The sequence below is a fragment of the Argentina silus genome (assembly GCF_951799395.1).
Source record: "Argentina silus genome assembly, chromosome: 14".
NCBI classification, from domain to species: domain Eukaryota; kingdom Metazoa; phylum Chordata; class Actinopteri; order Argentiniformes; family Argentinidae; genus Argentina; species Argentina silus.
The window spans coordinates 18,375,472-18,400,636 of record NC_139668.1 but is presented as its reverse complement, the minus strand read 5'-3'; the positions used below and the strand labels follow the sequence as shown (position 1 = coordinate 18,400,636).

Below are 25,165 nucleotides of genomic sequence, written 5' to 3'. Positions count from 1 at the left end.
ATAGAATGTGTCTGGTTAATGTTCAAGGTCCCATCTGGGGTGCCGTTTTTTATGTGACGGTTTGACTGTTTAGGGTTTGTTTGTTAAGGGTTGCCAGGTCTACTTTTATATTTATATTTATATTATATATTTATCTGTATAAATAAAATACATATATTAGACTTCCCTATTGACGTTTTCTGTCCATCTTTTGTGCACCTAGTCCTGGTTATTAATAGGGGAAGTAAGGGGCAGGACCAGGTCAGGGGCAGTAAGGAGCAGGAGCAGGTCAGGGGCAGGACAAGGTCAGGGGCAGGACCAGGTCAGGGGGAGACGGGTCATCATTTATTATTGTGGGACGTTGCAACATGCAGAGCCTCAATGTGTCTCTCTCCTGCTGACCCCCCTGCTTGGGCTGCTGGGAGGCTCCATAGAAGGGCTTCATCTCCCCTTGAGTGTCTCTGGAGATTAGTAAGATTGTTTGTCAAAAGGTGACAGGGATCAATTCTCCACTCCTATTTTCACTGTCACTATCTGGGCCATCTATAGGTCTCGGTGTATAATCTGTAAATCTATCAACATTAGTTGAAGATATAGATACCCCTTTTTAATGTTCATGTAGGTGTATTCCTAGATCTGTGTTTCATCCATAGACAGATATTTATTGATTTCGAGCCAAGGGTTAATACTGCGCTCCAGAAACTAGGTTGAGTTAATGCTTGAGAGTTGAAACAGGGTTTCAAGTTTACTTGGATCACCTTTTAAAGGTGAACGTAGACATTTGTGCATGGAATATTGTTCCAGGTTAACACGAACAGGTCCGCAGTGTCTTTCATCTCTACGGACGGAGTAACCGGCTCTCTGCCTCCGGATTATTCACGAGAGAGAACAATTGCCATGGTAACGAGCCTAGCGGGAGCCGGCGGCAGCGCTCCGACCAGGCTGGAGCAGACAGACATAACTGGAACTGTGGCCTTTTCCACGGGTTTCTCTTGTTGTCTAAACCTCTCCGCACCCCCATTGTAGCGGACCTTTCCGCTGCGCTCCTCTGAAGTCGTTGCCGTGGCAACACAGGGAGTGTTGCGCTCACTTTTATGCGACTTTTTATTTTATTTTTTTTTTTATTTTTTTTTTTAAGTTCAATGAAAGAAGCCGGCGGGATACTTATGAGTGAGGTGGAAGCGAAATGCGCCTTCTCCACATGCAATATCAAAGTCAAACACGCACAGCAAAGGCAGAGACACAGAGAGCTTTTTCTTTTATTTATTAGCTTTGAAACCCGGTGTGCCTCTGGAGAGGAGTGTTGTGCAGTGCGCGGTCCTAACAAGACAGAGGAACTGGCTGATCAGGCATCTGTGGTAAAGGAGAGGGTGGCCTAAGGTTAACAAGCCAACAGACAGCCTCTCTCCCCTCTTTAATTGAAGTTCACCGTGACCAGTGTTATCCTGCCTAATTTCCACTCCTCTCTCTGGGCTTGGTAGGCCACTACACTCTGCAGGCAAACAACTTTTGTGATTTTTGGAGAGCTGATAAGTCCACACATCTACGTCACTTGTGAAGCATGAATGCCTGGCGACAGGGTATTTTTACCCCACCAAGCATCTGCTCCCAATTACCCAGGAGGACGCCTCTGATGCTGGACTTTAAAGAGAGCTAACACTGCTTCTGAGGGAAAAAGTGGGTGCACTAATTAAACTCTGCAGAGGCAGAACCACACCAGTAATGAGAACTTTTCAGAGCAGATAGAGAAGGGTTACCTTCATTATTCCCTTCCCCTGTGCGCGTGGTAATTATCAGTGCAGGTCTCGCAGAGCCAGTGCAATAGGGGGCAGGGTGCAGATCATCGGGTGAACAGGCCACGTGGAGACCAGGGCGGGAGCTGTCACCTGCAGACAGGTAGACACTAGAGAGACCAGGGCTGGAGCTGTCACCTGCAGACAGGTAGACACTAGAGAGACTCCGTAGGGAGCTCTCTGTTCATCCCTGTGAGACATGGTGATTTTGATTATGAGAACTAGCACAAGACAATTTCATCTTTTTCCTGGCTTTGTTTTAGCCCATATCAATTCAGCGAGAGTTATTTTGTATAGGTTTGGGCTTGCTGTGATTGTAAATCACTCATGGCTCAAAACTCTAATCAGATACTGAATAATACATGGTTAAAATGTATCCAGTATTCACTAAATACTAATAATTCACAGTATATACTAAACACTTTTTAGAATACTTTTCATTTGTACACAGGAGCATTCAAGAAAACAGAAATGGATTGCTCAAAGACGCATAGACAGTGGACACACTGAACAAATACTTCCACATATTTTGATATCGGAAAAATCTCCAGGGGCCTACAGATCATATCCCTGGTGAATAGGGGTGAATTTGTGGTGAATGTTACATTCATGGCTGTAATTAAAATTAGACAGGACTGAAGCGAATGCTTAACTAGCTTCCTCTCTCTCGACAGAGCTCTCTGCACTAAACAGCAGCTGTGAAAAGAGGCTAAGTTTTGCCCAGATCGTCCTTCACCCCAAAATGGTGCCGGTACTGAATGTAACATTCACCACAAATTGAAAGCCGACATTTCGCCACCTTCAGCCATCAACGGTGAAGTCAAGTGGATGCCAGTCGCACAATTTTATTTTCTTCACTCAGCTGAGCTGCTACTCTGCACTAAGCAACCGCCCGATGCAGAGTAGCAGCGACATTGTGATATTGATTGAATTGCTGGCTGTTGCGAATAAGATTGAAAGTATTCTAAAAGTATGAATGTTCTTGTTTATGAAAGTATCTGTGTTCTGAATACGTATTCCGATACCTGCAGTACACAATCCTGCGAATCATATTGCTGCTTATTATCTGATCTGTTTAATCAGTGAGATTGAAGACATTTCCATGTTTGATAAAGTGAGGGATTTGTCACTTTTTTGTTCAAGAACAGGAGAAAAAAAAAAAAGAAAAGCATTAACAGATATTTACTTATACACCTGTTCAGCAAGCCTACCATTGTCTTATGTGAACATAATCAGAACTTTGACACACACACATCATCAATTGGTCCTAAAGATCTAATTTGTGCAAACGTTTGGGTTCCATATAGGTGTCTGAGTGCAGGACATGCCTCCTAATAATAATAATCGCCATTTAGCTGACGCTTTTATCCAAAGTGAGTGCATACATCTCAGTATATGCGGTCCCGGCGGGAGCATATAGCCTCCTCTCTGCAGTTGATTGGTTGACACTGAATGGTGTGTGTTGTCCCCCAGGCAGGGGCAGTGAAGGACTACATCAAAATGCTGCTGGAGACCGAGAAGCTCAAGTTCCTGGTGTTTGCACATCACCTCACCATGCTGCAGGCGTGTACGGAGGCTGTCGTTGAGGCCAAGGTAACAACCGCCCACTCCCTCCTACCCATCAGGGGCCCCCTCTGTCACAGGCTCGCGACGGAGCTGATTACCTCCCAAAAACCAATTGAGGGGCGCTTAGTGGCATAGCACACTAATGCGCATACCACATAATCACAAGGTTCCTGGTTCGATTACGACCCTCGACACGTCTTGCATGTCATCCCTCCTCTCTCTCTCTCTCTCCCCCTCCCATCCTTCCTGTCAACCTACACTGTCTCTGTCCCAATAAAGCAGAAATGCCCTAATGTTTTTTTTTAAAAACAACCAAAAAAACCTATTGAGTCTTCCTGACTACTGTAAGCGGGTGAATTGTCAATTATCACCAAAACGGTCTTTGCACATGGCTTTAGTGGTGCGCGGCGCTCTTTAGCCCGAGCAAATGTGGAGCTGCAGGATTGCCCTTCAACAGAGGCAAGAATGGCATAAATCTGCCGTAATTCTGTGTTAATTAGCTTGACTGTAGATCCAGATGTCCTCACAGGCCTGCTGGGTCCATGACTTGAGTTGAGGCAGAGGAGGAGTGAGTCACGCAGTACCGTGCGTGTCACTAAGTGTCCGTCTGGGCACAGACGTCAGTAGTTGCATGTTGATTTAACGTCGCTGCATGTGGTCGTTTGCGTCTGTGCTATGCACAGACCAGCCACTGATGATGATGATAATGATGATACCCTGCTTGCACACTCCCAAACACTGTGCTGCTCGTATGAAACTGGTAATACTTTCTCTCCCGAGTTTTCTTTCGAGCCACTTTCGCAGCTCATGAGCAAACGATTTTCTGGGCTCGGTGGCAGGAATGTGAGAAGGAAGGGAGAGGTGTCGAAGACATATGTGATCACACCTTCTAATGTGAACGTTCTCCCGCTCTCAGACTCATAATCACCAATTAACAGGAAGAAGGCTAAATAAAGAAGCTGGGGAGGGGAAAGCTCGTCTCGCTGGAGAGCAGCAGAGGCGAGACCGCAGAGGAACATCTAAACGAGAGCTCGTTAAAACACCATGATATCAGCTGCATCGCCGGTGCAGATGTATTAGAGAACAACTGTCTGGCACTGTATGGGAGCGGTGTGGATAGGAATTCACAAAATGGTTCACCACATGTAATTATAAATAGGGAGTGAGGAAATTAACATAATTGTTTTCTAATACGTCTTCTACCTCACCAAAGTGTTTGCTTATTTTGAAATCGTGGGGAGTATTTGATAATGCCTTACTTTAAGTTGCCCCCGAACACTGCTCGTTCCACTTGTGTAGTTGTACAAACTGCCCAACTCGCTACCAGAGTTATTACAGAGTTATAACAGAGTTCCTACACAGGTATAGGGTTACAACTTAATGTAAAGTTCGACCGAATTATCTTTAAGGACTACTTGTGTGAATAGGTCAAAGTGAAGTTGTTGTTGTTGTTGTGGTTTTAATGCAATGTTGCAATGGCTAGTTCTGTTTAGCGGTGCAGAGGTGAACATTTTAATCAGTGCTGACATTTTCCAACTGCCACATCCTGTTATTTTCCCTCCCAGACCAGTTACATCCGTATCGACGGCAGTGTCCCGTCCTCTGAGCGCATCCACTTGGTTCACCAGTTCCAGAATGACCCCGACACCCGCGTGGCGATCCTCAGCATACAAGCCGCTGGTCAGGTACTGTTCACACCCGCTACTGTTTACCAGTACACTGAGCTTGACAACCAGACCATCCCAGTACCGCAGTCCAGCTCCTCAGCTGGACACCCTTGATGTCAGCTTGGGTTTAGACCTCTTCACCCCCACTACCCCCCCTGTACAAGTTTCTCTCTTGTCCTCCTTCTTCTAGCATTGTGACTGCCTATGGCCCCTGGTCTGAGCATTGATTACTTTTGATCTTATGATGACTGATGGATAGATGATTCACTTACTAAAACAAATGTATTTATGTATTGATAAAGGCGTCTGCTACATGCCATAAATGTAAAATGTAATGTAATATTTAGTATCAGACACATCTCTGAATTGATGCCACCAAATAGTAGACACAGTGCCTCCGTAAGTAATGGACAGAGGAAGCGTTTTGTCTTCTTTAAGCTCTATGCTCCAACAGTTGGGATTTGAAATCAAACAGTTGGGATTTGAAATCAAACAGTTGCCATGGGGTCAAAGTAGGGATTCTCAGCTTAAACCCATTGAGGGACTACCTGACGGGCCATGTCTCTGACACCCCTGTGTTAGATAAAGGATATATAAAGAAACAGCTCCCCTCAGAGCTAAAGAGAGCCTAGCTATCTAGCCCAACCAGACCACCCAGTTTGCAGGCTAGCGTTGCCTTGTAGACACTGTGTGATGTTTGAGAGTCTGTGGGCTGTGCCTTCCAGGGCCTGACGCTAACGGCTGCCAGTCACGTGGTGTTTGCTGAGCTCTACTGGAACCCGGGCCACGTGAAGCAGGCCGAGGACCGCGCCCACCGCATCGGCCAGACCTGCTCCGTCCACGTGCATTACCTCATCGCCAAGGGAACCTTCGACACAGTCATGTGGGGCATGCTCAACAAGAAGGTAGTATTAGCCCCCGAGCAGGCCCTACTTACTTGCCTGCCTTCCGTCTTAAGCAAAAACCTTTTAGAGGCCATTAATGAAGCATTAAATTGATTCTGACCTTGTTGCAAAGAACATGGGATTCTTGCCGCTCACTCGGGGGTTTTGCAGGAAACCGTAACGGGCAGCACTCTGAACGGGAAGAAGGAGTACCTGAAAGCAGAGGTGGGGGATAAGGACAAGTGGGACTTCTTGAACTTTGCCAACGCTTGGTCACCGACTGAAATGGTGGGAGGAGACGTCGGAAATGGCAAAGATGATGTGTTCTTCTCCCATGTGAGTCACTGGTCGCTTTGAACAGAAGTTGTTTGAACACTGGGTATTATTTGAAGAGTAGCATCATTGCATGGTGTCGCCCCTAAGCCGCACAAACGGATTACAGCGTGCCTTTTTGAGCGTGGGCCAACCACTCGCAAAACCACTCAGCAAAGGATTTTTTTATGTACATTTACACACACACACATTTTTGTATTTTGTCTTCGATTTTAGCCCATTTATTTTGTTTTAGTAGAGCGACTAATATTTTTACTTTGGTGGCTTGAATTTATTGCATACAAGTCTCTTGTATCTCTAAAAATGGTTAAAAATGTTGCAGTTGTGTAAAAATAAGTGCAATAACTGTGAATTGGTTTAATTTTTCTCCACCATGGCTTGAGATAAAGGATTGTTTTGAGGTAGGCTAATTACTGTACATATCCCACCCAATGTGGATTTTGCTTCTTGAGGAAAGAAACTAATTATGAAAGTCTCGATTCTTAAATGTCTATATTCAGGCAGAGTGACTGCAAAACAAAATAAATAAATACTGAAATATGACATTTTGAGGTAATATACCCAACCTTGACTTGAAGGATTTTGCTTCTTAAGTAAAGAAACGAAATATCAAAGTTTCTATATTTCTAAATGGCTCTATTTAGGTGGATAGCTTTATACAGCTCTTGTACATAAAATAAAAATATTGGTGAGTACCTGCGGTTGTGTGAGCTGAAATAGGTACTCTGTACACTTCGATAGGCATGCTCTTGCGTAGTCCTTCACTGAGATGTTCTGGCGACAAGATGGCCAACGCTCAAGAAGCCCCACGCTCTAATCTTGTCTAAATGGGCCACACGGTAATCAGCCACATGCCGTCATCATTTTGTGTGGCTAAGCAGTGTAACCTTCTCAACCATATATGGCATATATGTCTCCATCTACAGTACCAGTCACAAGTTTGGACACACCTTGCCAAGAGTGTGCAAAGCTGTCATCAAAGCAAAAGGTGGCTACTTTGAAGAATCTAAAATATAAAACATATTCTGGTTTGTTTAACACTTTTTTGTTTACTACATAATTCCATATGTGTACCTTCATAGTTTTGATGTCTTCAATATTAATCTACAATGTAGAAAATAATAAAAAATAAAGAAAAACCTTTGAATGAGAAGGTGTGTCCAAACTTTTGACTGGTACTGTATATCCATATATATCTCAACATGTATGTCCATCTGTCTTTACAAATGTACTGCGTTGTTATTGTACAGTATTGTACATACTATGAACTCTTCTCTTTAAAAATACATCTAAGTGAACATATTAGATACAGTGCCCTCCGTAAGTGTTTGGACAGTGAAGCATTTGACCTTCTGTACTCCAAAAGTTTGGATTTGAAATCAAACAGTTAATGAGGTTGAAGTACAGATTGTCAGCTTTTATCTGAGGGTATTTGTATGAATATTGGTTTCCTGGTAGGCCAAGGCAGAACTCTACAGTAGATGAATGAAACATTTTCACCATCATTTAGACGGGAGAAAAAAACCAAATGCCTAAAAGAGCCTGCTAAGTTCTGGAAACAGGTCTTGTGGAGAGATGAGATGAAAATGAACACGTACCAGAGTGGTGGCGAGAGGAACGTGTGAAGAGAGCTGCAGAAGATCCACAGCATGCCACCTCATCTGTGAAACGGGGTGTTATAGCTGACGCTGGAGCTCGCTAGCTGGTGATGGAACTGCTGGCGAGCTGGTGATGTAACTGCTTCATTTGGGCATATTATGGATCTGTCCAAATACTGTTGGTGCCCTGAACTAGGGGGACCTAAATGGTGAAACCAGTATTTTATACAAACACCCTCAAATCAAAGCAATGTGTACTTTAGCCTGTCGTATTGATTGTTTGATTTCAAATCCAACCGTTTGGAATGTAGAGCCAAACGAAGGAAAAAATACTTCACTGTCCAAATACTTACAGAGGGCACTGTGTATATGGTGTGCTTTTATTGAAATGCGATTCCCTTTGTAGTTTGAGAAAGACAAACAGCACGACATCCGCTCCTTCTTCTCACCGGGGGCAGCCAAGGAGAAGAAGAGGAAGAGAACAGGGGATGAGATGTCTCCTGCCACCCCCTCGGAGAAGGCTTCTGTAGACGGGGATGGGAAGAGTCCGGAGGTTGAAGAGAAGAAGAACCGCTCTCAGTGTCCCGACCAACAGGACGAAGATTTCTCTCCCCAGGTGAAGAGGCTGCGTGTGGTCCCCGGCCCCGGCCCCAGCCCCACGTCTCGTTTTAGGGGGAAGAGGAGGTCGTGGGCGGGGGGAGCCAGCCCACTGTCCCCTCTGTTAGCCCCCCGCCGGCTCTCTGAGAGAGTGAACCCCAGAGCGGGGCAGGGCCAGGGGGTGCAGGAGGAGTGGAGCTGCGGGTCATGCACCTACTCCAACAGCATTCTGCTCCCTTACTGTGAGATGTGTGAGTCTCCATGCCCACGCATTGGTGAGTGTACACACACACACACACACACACACACACACAGGGTGAAAATGGGCTCTATTGACAGATACAATTTAAATCTATTGACCATAACAGGCAAATTAATCAGATTACCAAGCCCTTTATAAAGAGAAAAACAACCTACACTTAACTTAACGAGGTAATTTATCAATCAGTTCTGACAGTCAATTTAAATGAAGTGCAGAGTGTAGACACATAGTATACTGTTCCTGTTGAATTCCCCTTCTAGCACTGTGACTGCTTCCAGCCCTTACTCTCATAGCTTCCAGCCCTTACCCTCATAGCTTCCAGCCCTTACCCTCATAGCTTCCAGCCCTTACCCTCATAGCTTCCAGCCCTTACCCTCATAGCTTCCAGCCCTTACCCTCATAGCTTCCAGCCCTTACCCTCATAGCTTCCAGCCCTTACTCTCATAGCTTCCAGCCCTTACCCTCATAGCTTCCAGCCCTTACCCTCATAGCTTCCAGCCCTTACTCTCATAGCTTCCAGCCCTTACCCTCATAGCTTCCAGCCCTTACTCTCATAGCTTCCAGCCCTTACCCTCATAGCTTCCAGCCCTTACTCTCATAGCTTCCAGCCCTTACCCTCATAGCTTCCAGCCCTTACCCTCATAGCTTCCAGCCCTTACCCTCATAGCTTCCAGCCCTTACTCTCATAGCTTCCAGCCCTTACTCTCATAGCTTCCAGCCCTTACTCTCATAGCTTCCAGCCCTTACCCTCATAGCTTCCAGCCCTTACTCTCATAGCTTCCAGCCCTTACTCTCATAGCTTCCAGCCCTTACCCTCATAGCTTCCAGCCCTTACCCTCATAGCTTCCAGCCCTTACCCTCATAGCTTCCAGTCCTTACTCTCATAGCTTCCAGCCCTTACTCTCATAGCTTCCAGCCCTTACTCTCATAGCTTCCAGCCCTTACTCTCATAGCTTCCAGCCCTTACTCTCATAGCTTCCAGCCCTTACCCTCATAGCTTCCAGCCCTTACCCTCATAGCTTCCAGCCCTTACTCTCATAGCTTCCAGCCCTTACTCTCATAGCTTCCAGCCCTTACCCTCATAGCTTCCAGCCCTTACCCTCATAGCTTCCAGCCCTTACCCTCATAGCTTCCAGCCCTTACCCTCATAGCTTCCAGCCCTTACTCTCATAGCTTCCAGCCCTTACCCTCATAGCTTCCAGCCCTTACCCTCATAGCTTCCAGCCCTTACCCTCATAGCTTCCAGCCCTTACCCTCATAGCTTCCAGCCCTTACTCTTACGTCTTACGGTCCTGATAGTGATGTACAGTTGTTCCTCTTACTTTAGGGGGATATACTTATCGTAAGTCGCTCTGAATAAGTGTCTGCTAAATGACTAAAATGTAAATGTAGTGTTGGGAGCGTATATAACATTTAAGCGAGTCTGAAATAGATCAGTTTGGGAACATGTCTCTCTGCAAGATGACAGGGATGCAGAATCATATTCACCTGTCAAGAGAGAACAGGGAATACTTGGTGTGTGTGTGTCTCAAAGTTTAGAAAAGTTGATGAATTCGTTCGAGCGGAAGTTTGCAAGCACTCCTCTGTCACTCTGTGATGGTGTCTAATATGAGAGGGAGAAGGCAACTTTCCTCCTCCTCAAACACAACAGTGGCAGCCTTGTATGGTGGAGATCAGCCTCTGTCTTTAAAGGATTACCTGTTCCTCCATCCATCACAACACGGCACAGGGAATTCATACAGCATCATCCCTCCTGTCAGTCTCTCAGAATAACCCAGCTGGCTGTGCTTTCACTCTGTCTGCCATCTTGCTCCATGGCGCTGTCATGCAGGCAAAGCAGGTATCTCCCTGTCCCTGGCCTCAGTGACAGATGTCTCCATCTGCAGCATAACTTGTTAGTGGACAGAAGTACCATCCAGCCCTTTTTGTGAAGTTGCTAATGTCTATTATGGCAGTGAGCAACATCGGCTGAAGAGGAATTTGAGCATACCCTACTCAGCTCTCTGAGGGGAATTATTATTCAGTGGACCAACGGCTATGAGGGTTTTCTTGGCTTGGCTTGGTCTTCAACTCCCCAGCATTTTTTGAAAACGATTTTCTTCAGGACAGAAACAAAACACATTGTTTATTCTCTAGTTGATCATTGTCCTGCGTCAGGTAGCGTCATTCTAGCATGACGCCGCTTCTCCTAAACTACTGTCAGTGTGGACAGACTTTTTTTAGGACATTTCTGCTTTATTGGGATAGAGACAATAGAGATTGACAGGAAGGATGGGAGAGAGAGGAGGGATGACATGCAAGATAGGTCGAGGGTCGGAATCGAACAGGAACCCCGCGATTACATGGTAAGCGCATTAGTGTGCTACGCCACCAAGCGCCCTGTGTGTGTTGTTTTTGTTTTCATCAAGGGTACAGTCTTTGTACAATATGTGTTCCGTCACAACCTCATCCATTCCATACCTGTCTGGGCTGCTCCTTGTAGTAATCCCACCAATCACCATCAAGTTCTGTTATGAATAAGCAGCGTTGCATGCAGCTCGGCCTATGAATGGCAAGCTTACATAAAGCTTGGGGCTCCCCGCTCCGCTAACAGAAATCTGTTCCATTTCATGCTTGGCTGGGATGAGTAATGTTTGATATCTGATCAGCACTCACTTATGGTGCATTGGCATTGCAGCATGTTAGATGGAGAATTTACCAGCACATCAAACACTGTATGTAATGACTTGGCTGAGCAATAAACCCTCATGTTATTGAGACATCTCTCAATGTGGCACCGCAATATAGCAGGCAGGAAATGGGAGACAATGCGATGAATACTTAGCATGAAATGTCATGTATCGACTATCTGATCCATGAGAGGGAAGCGGGTTTGACGGCCGAGTTGAGGAACTCGCCTCTCTTCTGTGGAGGGAAATCTGGCAGCATTAAAGGGGCGATCTGGGATTTAAACAACAGTGGTCACCTTTGTTGGGGTAGACGGCTGAGAGGCGGAGCTGGACAGAGCTATGCATGCAGGGACTGACCATGAGGTTAAACATGATGAACCATGTTTTGAAGCTATACAGTGTTTGTTTAGCAATTCATGGTTTATAAACAATGACAAAAGAGTAAAACAAGCTTATATTTTGGGTTCTCTTGGGGGGGGGGGGGGGGGGGGGAGTTAGTTTAACTATCAGAAGAGTTATATTCTTCAAGAATCAATGGGTTTATTTCAAAGTCAAAACAGTTTTCCCTTTTAAGATGCATGGTAAGTTTGTCTGTGTTGATGTAGCCTTATTGCTTTGTTATTGCCCTATTATATTGTATTGTTGATTATTGATTGTTGTTGTACCAGGGGCTAGATTAAAAAAAATGCATTTCACTAAATCACTTACGGCTGTATGCGATGTACGTGACCAATACAAATGGATATGATTTGATTTGATGCCTCCCATTCCCTGCTAGGACTGTGGATGGCCTAGTTAACTCTCTTGTCCTTGAGTTAATCCAGACCTACCTTTACATACATATGGATGAGGCTGTGATGTAATGGTCATCCAATGACACTGTGTCCTTTAACTGCTGTTGGATATCGCTGTCCTGAGACAGTTGCGTTGTAATATAAAAAAAACAAGGAAGGCAAGAATTGTCAAGGTAATGTCTCTGTTCAGAGGGAGGGAAATGAGGTAAATTAGGCGGTCTCTTGTCCCCTCAGCTTGTTAGTTGAGGGGACACGGGGCCTGCAGTTGATTGCTGGGAAATTCAGGTGACATTTCAGAAAAATCCATAAGAGGCTGGCCTCTCAGAAACAGGCCAGAGTGGAAAGATCAGTAATTAGCAAGTTGTCTGAGTCTCTCAGAACTTAAAACTTCCTCTGGTATGTGATGTCCCTTCAGGCTCCACTAACATCCTTTAGAGGAAATTGTGATGGAGAAAAGATGGACTCCATAGATTTATTTTATTTTTTTTAGCAATGATGTCGTTTAATGAAGAAGTTATACATGGTTCCCTTCCATCATTCCATCAACATAACACCATGGCATTTGCTTTTCGCCATGTGTTACTAAGCCTCAAGTATGTCACACAGTCTGGGCAGAATCTGAAGAATCTGTCCTTTTTTAAAAGGAAAAAAAAGAAAAATCAGCTCACATTTTTAGGGTTCATTTTTTGTTTTGTTTGTTCGTTTTTTTGTTAGGGTTCATTTTTTGTTGTGCCTGAGTCATTGCATGTGTGTGCATTGACGGTTTTGTGTGCAATCCGTTTTGTTTGCCAGGCTTTCTGTAATGTTGACATGCTCTGTATGCCAACCCATCATTACCCATCTTGGTGCAGTTAAAAATACATCGCCAAAAAGGCTGTGTATTTTTAACTGTACCAAGATGGATAATGATTGACATTATGTTAATCTACTGTCAGATGTATTTTAGTTTAATTGTACTCCTTGGTAACAAGCACACTGTATTGTTAGTGCTAGCTACCTTCCTGGTTAGTGTGACCGTCTGACGAGGACCCCCTCACACCGTGTCCTCTCTCCTACCCCTCAGCTCAGGCCACAGAGTCCACCGGCTCCCCCGTGTCACAGCAGACCAGGCCCGAGCAGCCGTCCTCCTCCAGGGGGGACTCGGCCGCCATTGTCCTCTCAGACTCAGACGGTGAGCCAGACCGCAGTCCCTGTCGTACCTCTCCAAGACACCAGACAGACACAGCACAGAGAGTGGAGGAGGAGGAGGAGGAGGAGGAGGAGGAGGACGAGAGACAGAAAGACAAACAATTGCCAGGAGACCTCTGCTCACCCCTCCCTGATCATACAGACGGTAATCCAGGTGTAATCTTCCCTATCCCCCTTCATATAGCGCAGGGAAATTGTCTGGAGTGAATCGCAACCCGCTGCTCTAATGCTATAATGCTATCACTCTGAATAAATGAGGAAATCATCAATATTCCACCTGCTGCCTGCTAGGGGAATAGGCTAGGGGTACATATTGTGATTATCTAGCTGATGCTATTGCCGAGGCCATTTATTTTCTTCGCAGCGTGCCACGGGATTAAAACTGTCCTGAAATATGACTTTATTTTTATTCACTCTATATGCAGTGTGTGTGTTGCATTTACCCGCCGTTTCTTATTTGACTGTAGTTTCGTTTTACAACGATGAAAACAAAGCCACACACAACAACAGAATGCGATTCAAGTCCTCCTTTTGATATACAGGAAGCAGTTCAGACTGTGGAATTTATTTTGTGACAGAATTTATTACTTCCCAATTTCGTCACGAAAAAGCTTTTTAGGTTGTCTTTGAGAAAAGGCCCAGCGAAAGTGGCCTTGCTGCTCTTACAGAGTTATTGACGATGAGGGCAGCATTCTAGTCTTCTTCTCACATCTCTGTGTGAGAGTCGCACCATCATAATAACTTTCACTCTCTCGGCCTGTCGGCACAATGAATTAGCACCCCGGCACCGTCGCCGAACTCCGCCAGATGCTTTCAGACACGTAACCTCACACATACTGATCTCATCCGTAAAGATGCTTCCAGTTGAAAAACAAAATGTGCACGTTTTCACACCGAGGCTGCGGCTTCACAAAGTCACTCCCACCTGATCCGGCTGTCGCTTCACGCTCGTTTTGTTCTTTTCCCCGAGACGCAATTAATGGCAGATAATAGCCTGGTGTGATTTCCGGCGCGACACGTGTGGGACTATTTTCGTCCTGCCCGTTCTTCAGCCTCTGGGGGGGGGACTGCAGGTTAATGTGGAACACAGCACATGTCCAATAAAACTGACCTATAGGGATCAGAGTGGTGCTTTAATGATTTCCTCTCCCTCGGTCTGCTGGGCTGGCGGCTCGGTAAGAGACCTGTCCTTCGCTTCCACTGCCTGATTGTCCTGAGATTAGTGGCAGAGATAGGCAATCAGTCCTCCGGGGCCTGTCTCTGAGCAGGTAGGCACAAATGATGTCGTCGTCATTGGGATGGTTGAGTAGCGGCGTTTGCAGCAGCGAGGCTTATTATTTGGAATGCGCCACGAGAATCCCTTTGTGATGCGCAAGACAAGGAGATTCGGTCCAATTAGGAACTTCGTTGTTTTTTTTTCTTTCTTGCAGAGGAATGACAAGTCAATTCCCTCAGGTCTCCTGCGGGCAACATCCACAGTCTGGACGCGACAGGCTAATAAGAGCGCTTTGCAAGATGAATCACCGGCCTCATCTTTAGAAATGACCTAATTTATGCGTTCCCGTCCCACCGTAGGTAGCTGCAAAATGTGCTGACGTGCCCCAATACTTTGGAAGTGGAGATGATCCTCCACGCAGACCAACACTTTTTTCTGTGTCACACATCTGCACATCTGCACATCTGCACATCTGCACTGCGATTCTATGCCAGGCTCTCATTTCTAGAATGTGTTAGCAGGGTGTCATAGGGCATTATCTAAATGAACCTGGCCATGCTCCCAGTGTCTAATTTCCAGCAGCTGACCTTTTCTTGCAGGCATAGCCATGATTGGGGCGCCTGAGTCCAGACAGTAATGACCTTCCTTCCATCCCTCTCTCCTTCCCTCCCTCCCTCCCTCCCTCCCTCCCTCCCTCTCCTCCAGCTCAGGCAGACAGTGTGTGTGTGTCTGGTCCTGCTGATGATGACACGGGAGCAAGCCTCCCTCTGTATCCAAGCCTCAAGTTCTGTGCCAGTAGGAACACAGACAGGATCTACCTCTACTCCCAGGTACGGTGACTCTGTACTGGCCTTCATTCAACCTCCTTTCCTTTTCATCCATGGAGCCCAACGTAGCGCTGGGAGTGAAGAATGGTTCTCCCTCAGGAGACCTACGAACTTCACACAGTCACAGAGAGACTTCCTCTTCCTTTTCGTTGGAAGCGTCCTGGGACTCCCGTTTGATTGGGTCGTCACTCCAGCACTGTTGGTTGAGTGTCACTCATGTTCGTAGACGTAGTTTAGGTTTTCTGTCAGTAAAGTAAGAACCTGAAGCAAACCTAACCAATAAAAGCTGGGTTTCGGGTGGATTGAAATTTCCTACAGTGAACAGAAATGGAAATGGAATAGACTGGAATAGACTCAAAGATAAACATCCACTGTTTTCACGACAAAGCCCATTTAAGACAAAGGGAGCTGTGGTTTAAATCATGTCAGATTTGGTTAATCCCGGACCACTCGCAGGTTCTCGAAGGATTTATTCAATTGTAAAATGAGATTGGGATTTGTCACTGTGGCTGAAACCGAAAGGAATAAACAAGTATTATGTATGAGGAATTTAATGTCAAATATCTTTTTGACATTCAGTTGCATTTCTATTCTTGTTTTATTCATATCCAGTTATTATTCATCCCCAGTTATACATGTTTCCTACCCAGTTATTATGGGTTCAGCGGGTGAATAAACAATGGGTTTTAATGTAAATAGATGGCTGGATGGTTATTTTGTTGTCGACAGGCTGTGCAGCACAGTAAGTGTATGAATATGATGAATCATGCCTCATCCCTTCCTTGTGTCTCTGTCTCCCCTCCCAGGAGGGCAGTCCACTAAACTGCAACTTCATCCCTCTGGAAATCAAACTGGACAACTGGGAGGATCTGCCCCCAGCCTTCAGCCGCAGGGAGAACAGGGCTCAGGTGAGTCTGCCTTACAGGGAGAACAGGGCTCAGGTGAGTCTGCCTTACAGGGAGAACAGGCTCAGGTGAGTCTGCCTTACAGGGAGAACAGGCTCAGGTGAGTCTGCCTTACAGGGAGAACAGGCTCAGGTGAGTCTGCCTTACAGGGAGAACAGGCTCAGGTGAGTCTGCCTTACAGGTTCAGCAGAGTCAGCTCAGACATGGGTTCATCACCATAGTATAGACGTGTGTCTGTGGCCCCTAGGTGTGTGTCTGTGGTGAGTCTGAGTGTGGTTTCTGAGTGTGTGTGTGTGTGTGTGTGTGTGTGTGTGTGTGTGTGTGTGTGTGTGTGGCCCCTAGGTGGTGAGGTTTCTGAGGGAGTGTGTGTGTGTGTGTGGCCCCTAGGTGGTGAGGTTTCTGAGGGAGTGGAACACGCTGACGGCCATGAAGCAGAAGCTCCTCCGTCGCAGCGGCCTCCTGTTCCACAGCCCCCTCCTGGCCCTGGACGAGCTGGCCAGCCACCAGCGCAGACACAGCAGCACCAAGAGGCAAGCTGTGTGTGTGTGTGTGTGTGTGTGTTGTGTATCTTGTTTGTGTGTGTATGTGTGTGTGTGCGTCTTATGTGTGTGTGTGTGTGTGTTGTGTATCTTGTTTGTGTGTGTGTCTTGTTTGTGTGTGTGTGTGTCTTGTTTGTGTGTGTGTGTGTGTGTGTGTGTGTGGAGTGTACAGTACAGGATGTGTGGGCTCACCAGTTAGAGGTGGTATTGATGAGGCAGGCAGCGTTGGCCAATCAGAAACATACCCAGGGACATGTTTGGGCGTCTCTGAACCTAATCAAGATGAGTGTAGGAGGAAATCAGACCAGGCTGATTTGACAAAGGTTTGATTTATTCTTTAATCAGGGCCAATCACAGCTTACCCTATAGACCCTCTGCAGGGATCAGGGCACAGGGAACTTCACACTAATGAATGTATTGAATTTCAAATTGATAAAATTGATTTTGTGCAGAAAATTATTTTAGTCAAAGTGCACCAAACAAACTACTAACACAGGATGTGGTGTCTCAGCTCCTGAATGTTAACGGATGCAGCTGCGGGGTAAGGTAATCGAGGAGGAGGTGATTATCTTGTGTTAGTCTAGTGTAGAGCTCTGGTAGGTTCTCCTGAGCACGACAGTAGACTAACCAGTCCATCCACTCTCACATACAGACATTTACATTCATGGCATTTAGCAGACGCCTTTATCCAAAGCGACTTACAACAAATACATTTGTTTAAGTAAGTGAATCATCTATCCGTCAGTCATCATAAGATAAAGTAATCAATGCTCAGACCAGGGGCCATAGGCAGTCACAATGCTAGAAGTAGGAAAAATTATTATTATTTTTATTTTTTTTATTAACAGGAGAGAAAGTTGTACAGGGGCTAGTGGGGGTGAAGAGGTCTTTAGGAGGGACTGTTAAGATGGAGCCTGAAGAGATGGGTATTCAATCTACGGTGGAAGATAGAAGGTAGTAACTCTGCAGTCAGAGACACATCCTCCAGGATCCATACTGAGCTCCCCCCCCCATACAACCCTGCAGACCCCAGTTGGACTTGGCTTTCATGTCCTGGTGCTCTTTTCATCCACTCTCTGTGCTGGGTCTGTTTGAAGCGGAGGAGGCCATCTCTCTGTCATGCAGGTCTGCCCTCCCCTTCATCCTCAAAGACTTAACTTTGACGTGTCCCCCCCCCGCTTCCTCCTCCCATCACCATCCAGGTACCTGACCAAAGAGGACGTGGCCCAGGCCTCCCTCAGCAAGGCCCAGAGCGATGGAGGGACTGTCCGCACCCTCAACAAAGACAGCTTCTTCACCAAGAGGAGGTCTGCCTCACTCCCCCAGCCTGGCCCACAGAAGTAGGTCATTACTCTCATACCAACACACGGCTTCCTATGAGCCAGAATTCACCATAGAGTTCATCATGACACTTGTACTCAAAAGCCACTGTAGGATAAGTTTGGTCAGTTAAAGATGTTTTACTGTTGATCATGAATAACAGAGTTATACAGTACTCGTGGCTCGCCTTCCTACGGACGGTAAATCATTGGGTCTGTTCATTGGTTTCAGGTGAGTCTGAGGTGGGCCAGGTGCACAGTCGTATCGGCCTGCGAACGCACCTTTACCTCTCGACCGACACCACCGGTATAGAAACAAACACCACAGAACGCTGCATAAACCCTGTCATCAATCAGACAGACTCACCACAGACACACACACACACGACTGAGTCCTGTTCCCCCTGTAAAGCAGGTCCCTGGACAGAGCTTGGCTTTTATATCACGCCTAATTGTTGATGTAGCTTAATATAGGCTCATCTGAAATCCTGACATGCAAAAATGAACATGCTCTTCTCCCTTATGTGGTCATTATGCGAATTACGAAATTTACCGGACCTCGGCTGCCTGCCCACTATTAAATCCCTCTATGGATCATGATAGAGACTTCCTCTGAGGTGGTACACCTACTAAAAGGGCCTCTGAGTGAGTGGAACCAGTGAGTAATTAGCGCTGAGGTATCAGGCAATAATCTACCGTCTTCAAGGCACGGAAACGCCTCGTTGGAGGAGCACATTACCATGGCAACCACAACAGGCTGTCTCACCCAGTAAGTCGTGCTGAGGACCATCAGGGCGCTGAGGAGAACTAGATCCATCTGTTCCCCTATGTGTCGCCAGTACCCCGGTGACACACGTGGCTCTGGCCCAGCTTCACACACACACACACACACAGAGAGAGACACACACACACACACACACCAGCCATATGCCCTAGTTCTGAAAGCTAATATGGCAGTATTTTTCTGGTACTTCTTGAATTAATGCATTGAAGTGCCATGGTAAATGGAAGGCACTCCTCTTCAGTTAAGTACAGTGTTTTGATGATGTAGCCGGGACTGTTCATTCTTCCTCCGCTGTTTGGTTTTGTTCAGATCAGACCCATGCATAACCAATGTAGTGCACTATGTGGGGTCACAGCTGTGTGCTCCTCCAGTTACTGTTTAGTTAACTCATCAACTGCCAAAGGATTCCGGAACATTCGCCACCTAGAGTGCCAAGTGTTCTATGTGGTGTTTACCTAGCAACAACACTTTGATTGGCTACAAAATGAAGCATCATAATTCATGCATTTTTGGTGAATATAAAGTCACCCTTGGCACTCTGGAATGCTGACAATTTGGGCGACTTCATTCACCCTCGGCACTGAATGAGTTAAGATGATGGCCTTCTCTCTCCACAGACAGGGTGAAGAGCCCACAGAACAACCTGTCAGGGCCCCAGAGGGAGAGGGAGAGGCTCCATCAACGTCTGGGTACCTGCAGGCAGTGGACAGCGAGGGGGTCCCTCTGTGCCTGTCCTGCCAGCAGGCCTGCGGGACCTCTGGTGGGACCTGGGACGTGCGCTTCTGCAGCCAGACGTGCCAGGAGGAGTTCCAGCTGCGCACCAGCCAGTCCTACATGCGCGCGCGGGTGCTGCAGACGGAGCAGGGGGTGTGCCAGCAGTGCAACCTGCAGGCTCACCAGCTGTTCCAGAAGGTGCGCGATGCCCCGCCCTCCCACAGGAAGGAGATGCTGGAGAACACCTGGCTGGCACAGCTCAGCCTCAAAGAGGTGAGAGGCTCAAAGAGGTGAGAGGCTCAAAGAGGTGAGAGGCTTAAAGCGGTGGTCTGGGCCGGTCCGGTGGTCTGGGCTGGTCCGGTGGTCTGGGCTGGTCCGGTGGTCTGGGCCGGTCCAGTGGTCTGGTCCAGTGGTCTGGGCTGGTCCAGTGGTCTGGTCCAGTGGTCTGGGCTGGTCCAGTGGTCTGGGCTGGTCCAGTGGTCTGGTCCAGTGGTCTGGGCTGGTCCAGTGGTCTGGGCTGGTCCAGTGGTCTAGCACCACGGCCTACAGTTCACACACGCATGGCCATGTCGGCATGGGTTAGAATCCGGCCCATGCCCTGCTGACATACCCTCTCCTTCTTACTTTCCTGTCACTCTCCACTGTCTCTATCCAATATTTATATATTCCTATAATTATATATATATATATATACAGTACCAGTCAAAAGTTTTGACACAAACTTGCCAAGGGTGTTCAAAGCTGTCATCAAAGCAAAAGGTGGCTACTTTGAAGAATCTAAAATATAAAACATATTCTGGTTTGTTTAACACTTTTTTGTTTACCACATAATTCCATGTGTGTTCCTTCATCAGTTTTGATGTCTTCAATATTAATCTACAATGTAGAAAATAATAAAAATAAAGAAAAACCATTGAATGAGAAGGTGTGTCCAAACTTTTGACTGGTACTGTATATCTATAAAAATAACCAGAAATAACCTTTAAAAAAGAGGTGAGAGGATCATTACATCTGACCTTTTATCAACTTTATACACTTCCACATTACTTCACTTGTCTTTTACAGGAATCTCTCAAACTCAAATTCACACAGACAGGGAAAGTGGCAAAGCACATGATAGACAGCTGGAGGCGTTAATGTTTGTAAGATCATAGGTTAGAATAAGGGATAAAAAAGGTTAATATAATATGTGCACATATGTATCCATAATTGCAGAGGTGAAAAGTCACACTAAGAGTGAAATTTGAACTGTCAATGGGTCATTCCATGTCAAATCAACAGGATTTCGACACCCAACATCTCAAATTGTGCTGAAATGTTTTTTGTTGTTAGAAACAGATAAGATAAGTATTCCTGTATCTATACTGTGTAGAAATGTAGTTTTATCCCAGAGGAATAAGCTAATTGGCCATTTTTCATTTTGTGAGATTCATATAATATTCATTAGAATTCAAAGTCCTACCTGATGATGATTTAAGAAATGAGGAATCCGAAACAAGTGGTGGGATCCTACTAATCCTACAACCAATACTAGTACTAATTTGGACTAGTTTAGACCAGTGAAGTCTGAATACTAAAGTGCAGAGATAACCCAACACCTATCTGCTGTTGTTGTGCTGCTCAGGAGGAGAGAAATGCTCAGGAGCCGGAGGGGATGTGCAGAACTCCCACTGGAGGCCGGCAACATTATGCATATGATGCTGCCCCCCAGCCCGGGGGCTCATACTGAGGAGGGGGGGTGGGGGGGCGGGGGGGTGTAGGCGGAGGGGTTGTAGACACATTGGTTCCTCTCAGCCTTTGGAGCCGCTCACAGTAAATGGATCGCTGGGCCTGTCAGATCCCGCATTGATTTTCCCACAGCTCAGCGCTGCCAAGAGCTTGTTTGATTTGGTTTGCCATTCTCCTGTAAAGCCCCCAGCAGCACCTTCTCACAAATCAATGGCTGGATTTAGGCTAACAGGACCCTGCACGAAAATGGCCAGAAGTCCTGATCATAAATTCTATGGGCATGGTGCATCAGAGGGGCCGGGTTCAGTTGAGTGTTTCTGAGGCGTTAGTACACCAGCGGGGGTATGCAGGCGAGTGGGTGTATCGACCACGGGGCGTGGGGTGGAGGGCGGGGGGGGTCATAGTGGAGTAACTGGCTCCTGAGCACAGCTTTTCTCCACCTCTGTAGGTATCCCCCTCTTCCTCTGTGGCTAATGATGAGAGAGAGAGCTGCACACCAGGAATGGAGATTGATTTGTGTGGCTGAATTCTCCCCAGGGTTCCTCTGCCCTGAAAGGAAGAGAGAGACAGAGAGACAGAAAGAGAGAGGGAGAGAGACAGAGAGAGAGAGACCGAGACAGAGACAGAGAGAGAGAAGGCTTTGCTTCAAATTGAAATGCCACCATTAGGTCCGCCGTGCCCCTTAGGTGTTTGATTTCCCAGCGTCCCCGGTCCGTTTTCCCTTACGGTACATTGGAGTGTTGTCATTCTGCCCTCAACGGCGCCTGGGTCTGAGGAGGCAGCCAGAGGAAATAGTGTTAGTGACACAGGGAGGTAGTTACCACATGAACCAACACACTGTCGTCCTTTCGTGTTTCACTCGTGTCTGACGGATGCCAACGACAGGTTTTTCAAATGTCACTTTTCGAGTCCGCTGAATTTGTCGAGGTCCATAACGTCAATGTTAATGATGACTGCGGGGAGGACTGGAGCTGATGATGGGTCCGTTTAATTAGAAAAAAAATTGGTCGTAAGTAGTCCAAATTAATCTTTGACACACACAAAAAAACGATTATCACATTTTTTATTGAAAGACGAGGCAAGACTTTTTTTTTTTTTTAATATATATTTTTTGGGCATTTCTGCTTTATTGAGATAGTAGAGACTGACAGGAAGGATGGGTGAGAGAGAGAGAGAGGAGGGATGACATGCAGGGTGTGTGTGTGTGTGTGTGCGTGCGCGCATGCGTGTGTGTCATTTCCAGCTCAACGAGATGATCCGGAACCCCGTGGAGGGCCACTTCTGGCAGGTGGACCACATCCGGCCCGTCTACAGCGGGGGGGGCCAGTGCTCCCTGGACAACCTACAGACCCTCTGCACCGTCTGCCACAAAGCTGTAAGGCCCCCAGTCCCCCCCCCCCCCATGCTCACACACACTCATCCAACATGTCACCTCCATTACACAGGATATGCCCTTTCGAACCAGAGCCAACGTGCCTTAGTTGTATGATCTGCTATATGTATACAGTACCAGTCAAAAGTTTGGACACACCAGAGCGCCATGGCGTTGTTCGAAAACGCTACACACCGGTTTTTTTGCCAGGCAGCTAAAAGCAGCCACACAGCACATTTGGCTTCATCCTCATTCAATCAAACCGACAACGACAACATTTACTGTTTTTGTCTGTTTTTGTCTTTCAGAGAACCGCTCAGCAAGCCAAAGAGCGGAGCAAAATGAAAAAAGGACTTGCAGCCTCCAAGGTTGCGTCAGACATTACTCGATTTTTCATCAAGAAATGAAAGAGGGGAAGAGAGGAAGTTTTTCGGAGCGCTGGCGTTGGTGCCTCGACGCCACACAGAAGCATCCTGTCGTGTCTCCGAAGTGTTACATCAGAGCTATCAATGAAAATGTGCATGTCAATAACGTTACGTAAAGAGTAGTAATCAGATATGACGCACGGTGTAACAGGGCCTCTGTTGTTGTTCATCTCGCCAAGGCAGATGATTGAGGATGTTATCGTAGAACACTTGTCGTCTCAGGCTCGGCGTTGAGTTAGCTGACGAGATTTAACTAAACAATGCTGCCTGTATCAAATGCAAATGTGCGGCTCCCTCCTTGTCCCCGAACCGTCACTGGTGAGCCTGTAGTGATTTATGACGGGCTGATCTAGCTCAGAGGCTGGAACAGGGAATGCTGTTTGAACTAGCGCTGCTATTTTAGGGTTGTGCAAACTTGGTGAAAAATGCCAGATGAGAAATGTGAGGTGCTTCACATCTCCACGGAAAACCACAACCTAGAGTCTGCGTTTATTGTCTCTCCAAGTACTGCCTCAGATGTCTTTTAGCCGATGTCCTGAATTTGTTTGTACATTTATCCATGAACAATCTTCACTGAAATAAAACCTTAGATCACTCAGCAACGAGGAACAGACAGTGTTTTGTAATAAGAGGTTTCAAAGTCAGTGCTTTCTGCTTTTTATTAGGCAATGGTTTGACCACCATTAGAAGTATACATGCAGTAGAACTCCCTCTCTCTCTCTCTCTCTCTCTCTGTTTCTCTCTCTCTCTCTGTTTCTCTCTCTCTCTCTCCTTCTCTCTCTCTCTCTCTCTCTGTCTGTCTGTCTCTCTCTCTCTGTCTCTCTGTCTCTCTCTCTCTCTCTCACACACACATAGAGAATGAGAAACCATTGCCTGAAGTCGAACTGAGAGATATTAACGTGCACCTTTTGCCACTGCTATCCATCATCACCCCCCTCCCTCCCTCACCCCTCACCCCCCCCCACCCCCCCCTCCGTGAAGGAAACTCAATATAGAGGGTAGGAAGGAAAAGCGCAAAGAAAGTTACTATGGAAACAGACCTCCATGTTCAGCGTTGCAGAGAATATTGAATCATTTCACAGCTCTGTTTATAGAACGGCTCCACAGACACATCAGCAGCTCCAATCACAACACCCTCCTGCAAGATAGACGCCATCACACTCACTCAGCTCTGTCTCTGGGTGGACGGTGCCATAAAACGCAGCGTGCTTTTGGACCACATTTATGAGGCACTTTGTATGAGGGCCTTGAGGATTACTTTTTGTTTCCAACCGTAAAGCTTTTCGGTATCCCTTCACCCAACTCCCTGTCAATCAGTCAGACCGGCTCCTCCAGGGCGTCAAGCCCGACTCCGTTTCAGGACAACGTTTGTAAGAGTCTCCTCCTCAATGGCTGCTCCAGGTCTCCACTTAATAAGGCTGTTGTTGTCCCTCTCCTGTCTGAGCTGGCAAGCCCCCTTTTGAGTAATGAACATCTTACAGGCAACCTCCTGACATACCCTCTCTGTCCCTGTCAGCTGGCAGCGCTCTGCCCACACCTGCGCCTGCAGACCCGGCGGCCTCCCCCTCCCGACACGCGGCTGCCTGCGGCACTTTATTACAAACAAACCAGGGAGGGGGGGGGAGAACTTTAATAAGGAGTCAGACGGAGCCGTATCGAGCGGCGGGCGGGCGGCGGGCGGAGGAAGATGAGCGGCTCTCTCCTCCCAGAGGGCCCGTTGAGTGAAGAGCAGCCCAGGGACGTTTACGTGGGGCAAACTCCCGGGGAGAAACTCTCACAGTGTTGGTGTTAATAAAGGAGACGGCTTGACACTGACAGAGGAGGTGGAACTCAGAAAAGGGAGTTGATCAACTGCCTGTCTTCTTCGTTCTGTTCAAGTCTGGGCTTCCAACATGCACAGGACGCCATAACCAATCACCTGCGTGACACACAGCCCAACTGAAATCTCAAAAATCCGAATTTGACTGGTTGAGAATTGTAAATGTAACTGGTTGAGAATTCTTGAC

At 46.8% G+C, this 25,165-nt stretch overlaps 1 protein-coding gene across 2 annotated transcripts in view; it reads left to right on the top strand.

The window, feature by feature from the left end:
- The window catches only part of zranb3 (zinc finger, RAN-binding domain containing 3), a 33,566-nt gene extending 9,817 nt beyond the window's left edge, over window positions 1-23,749 (top strand). The window contains exons 8-20 of one of the 2 annotated variants that reach the window (XM_083684654.1): window positions 3,246-3,365; window positions 4,904-5,023; window positions 5,731-5,910; window positions 6,061-6,225; window positions 8,227-8,692; window positions 13,206-13,475; window positions 15,252-15,376; window positions 16,180-16,281; window positions 16,666-16,808; window positions 18,020-18,157; window positions 19,538-19,907; window positions 22,606-22,737; window positions 23,043-23,749. In XM_083684654.1, coding sequence (XP_083540780.1) covers window positions 3,246-3,365; window positions 4,904-5,023; window positions 5,731-5,910; window positions 6,061-6,225; window positions 8,227-8,692; window positions 13,206-13,475; window positions 15,252-15,376; window positions 16,180-16,281; window positions 16,666-16,808; window positions 18,020-18,157; window positions 19,538-19,907; window positions 22,606-22,737; window positions 23,043-23,141 — 2,430 coding nt within the window. In that variant the 3' untranslated portion in view covers window positions 23,142-23,749. The remainder of the gene's footprint in view (window positions 1-3,245; window positions 3,366-4,903; window positions 5,024-5,730; window positions 5,911-6,060; window positions 6,226-8,226; window positions 8,693-13,205; window positions 13,476-15,251; window positions 15,377-16,179; window positions 16,282-16,665; window positions 16,809-18,019; window positions 18,158-19,537; window positions 19,908-22,605; window positions 22,738-23,042) is intronic. The other variant, XM_083684655.1, reaches the window with a different exon arrangement.
- Window positions 23,750-25,165: the final 1,416 nt, after the last annotated feature.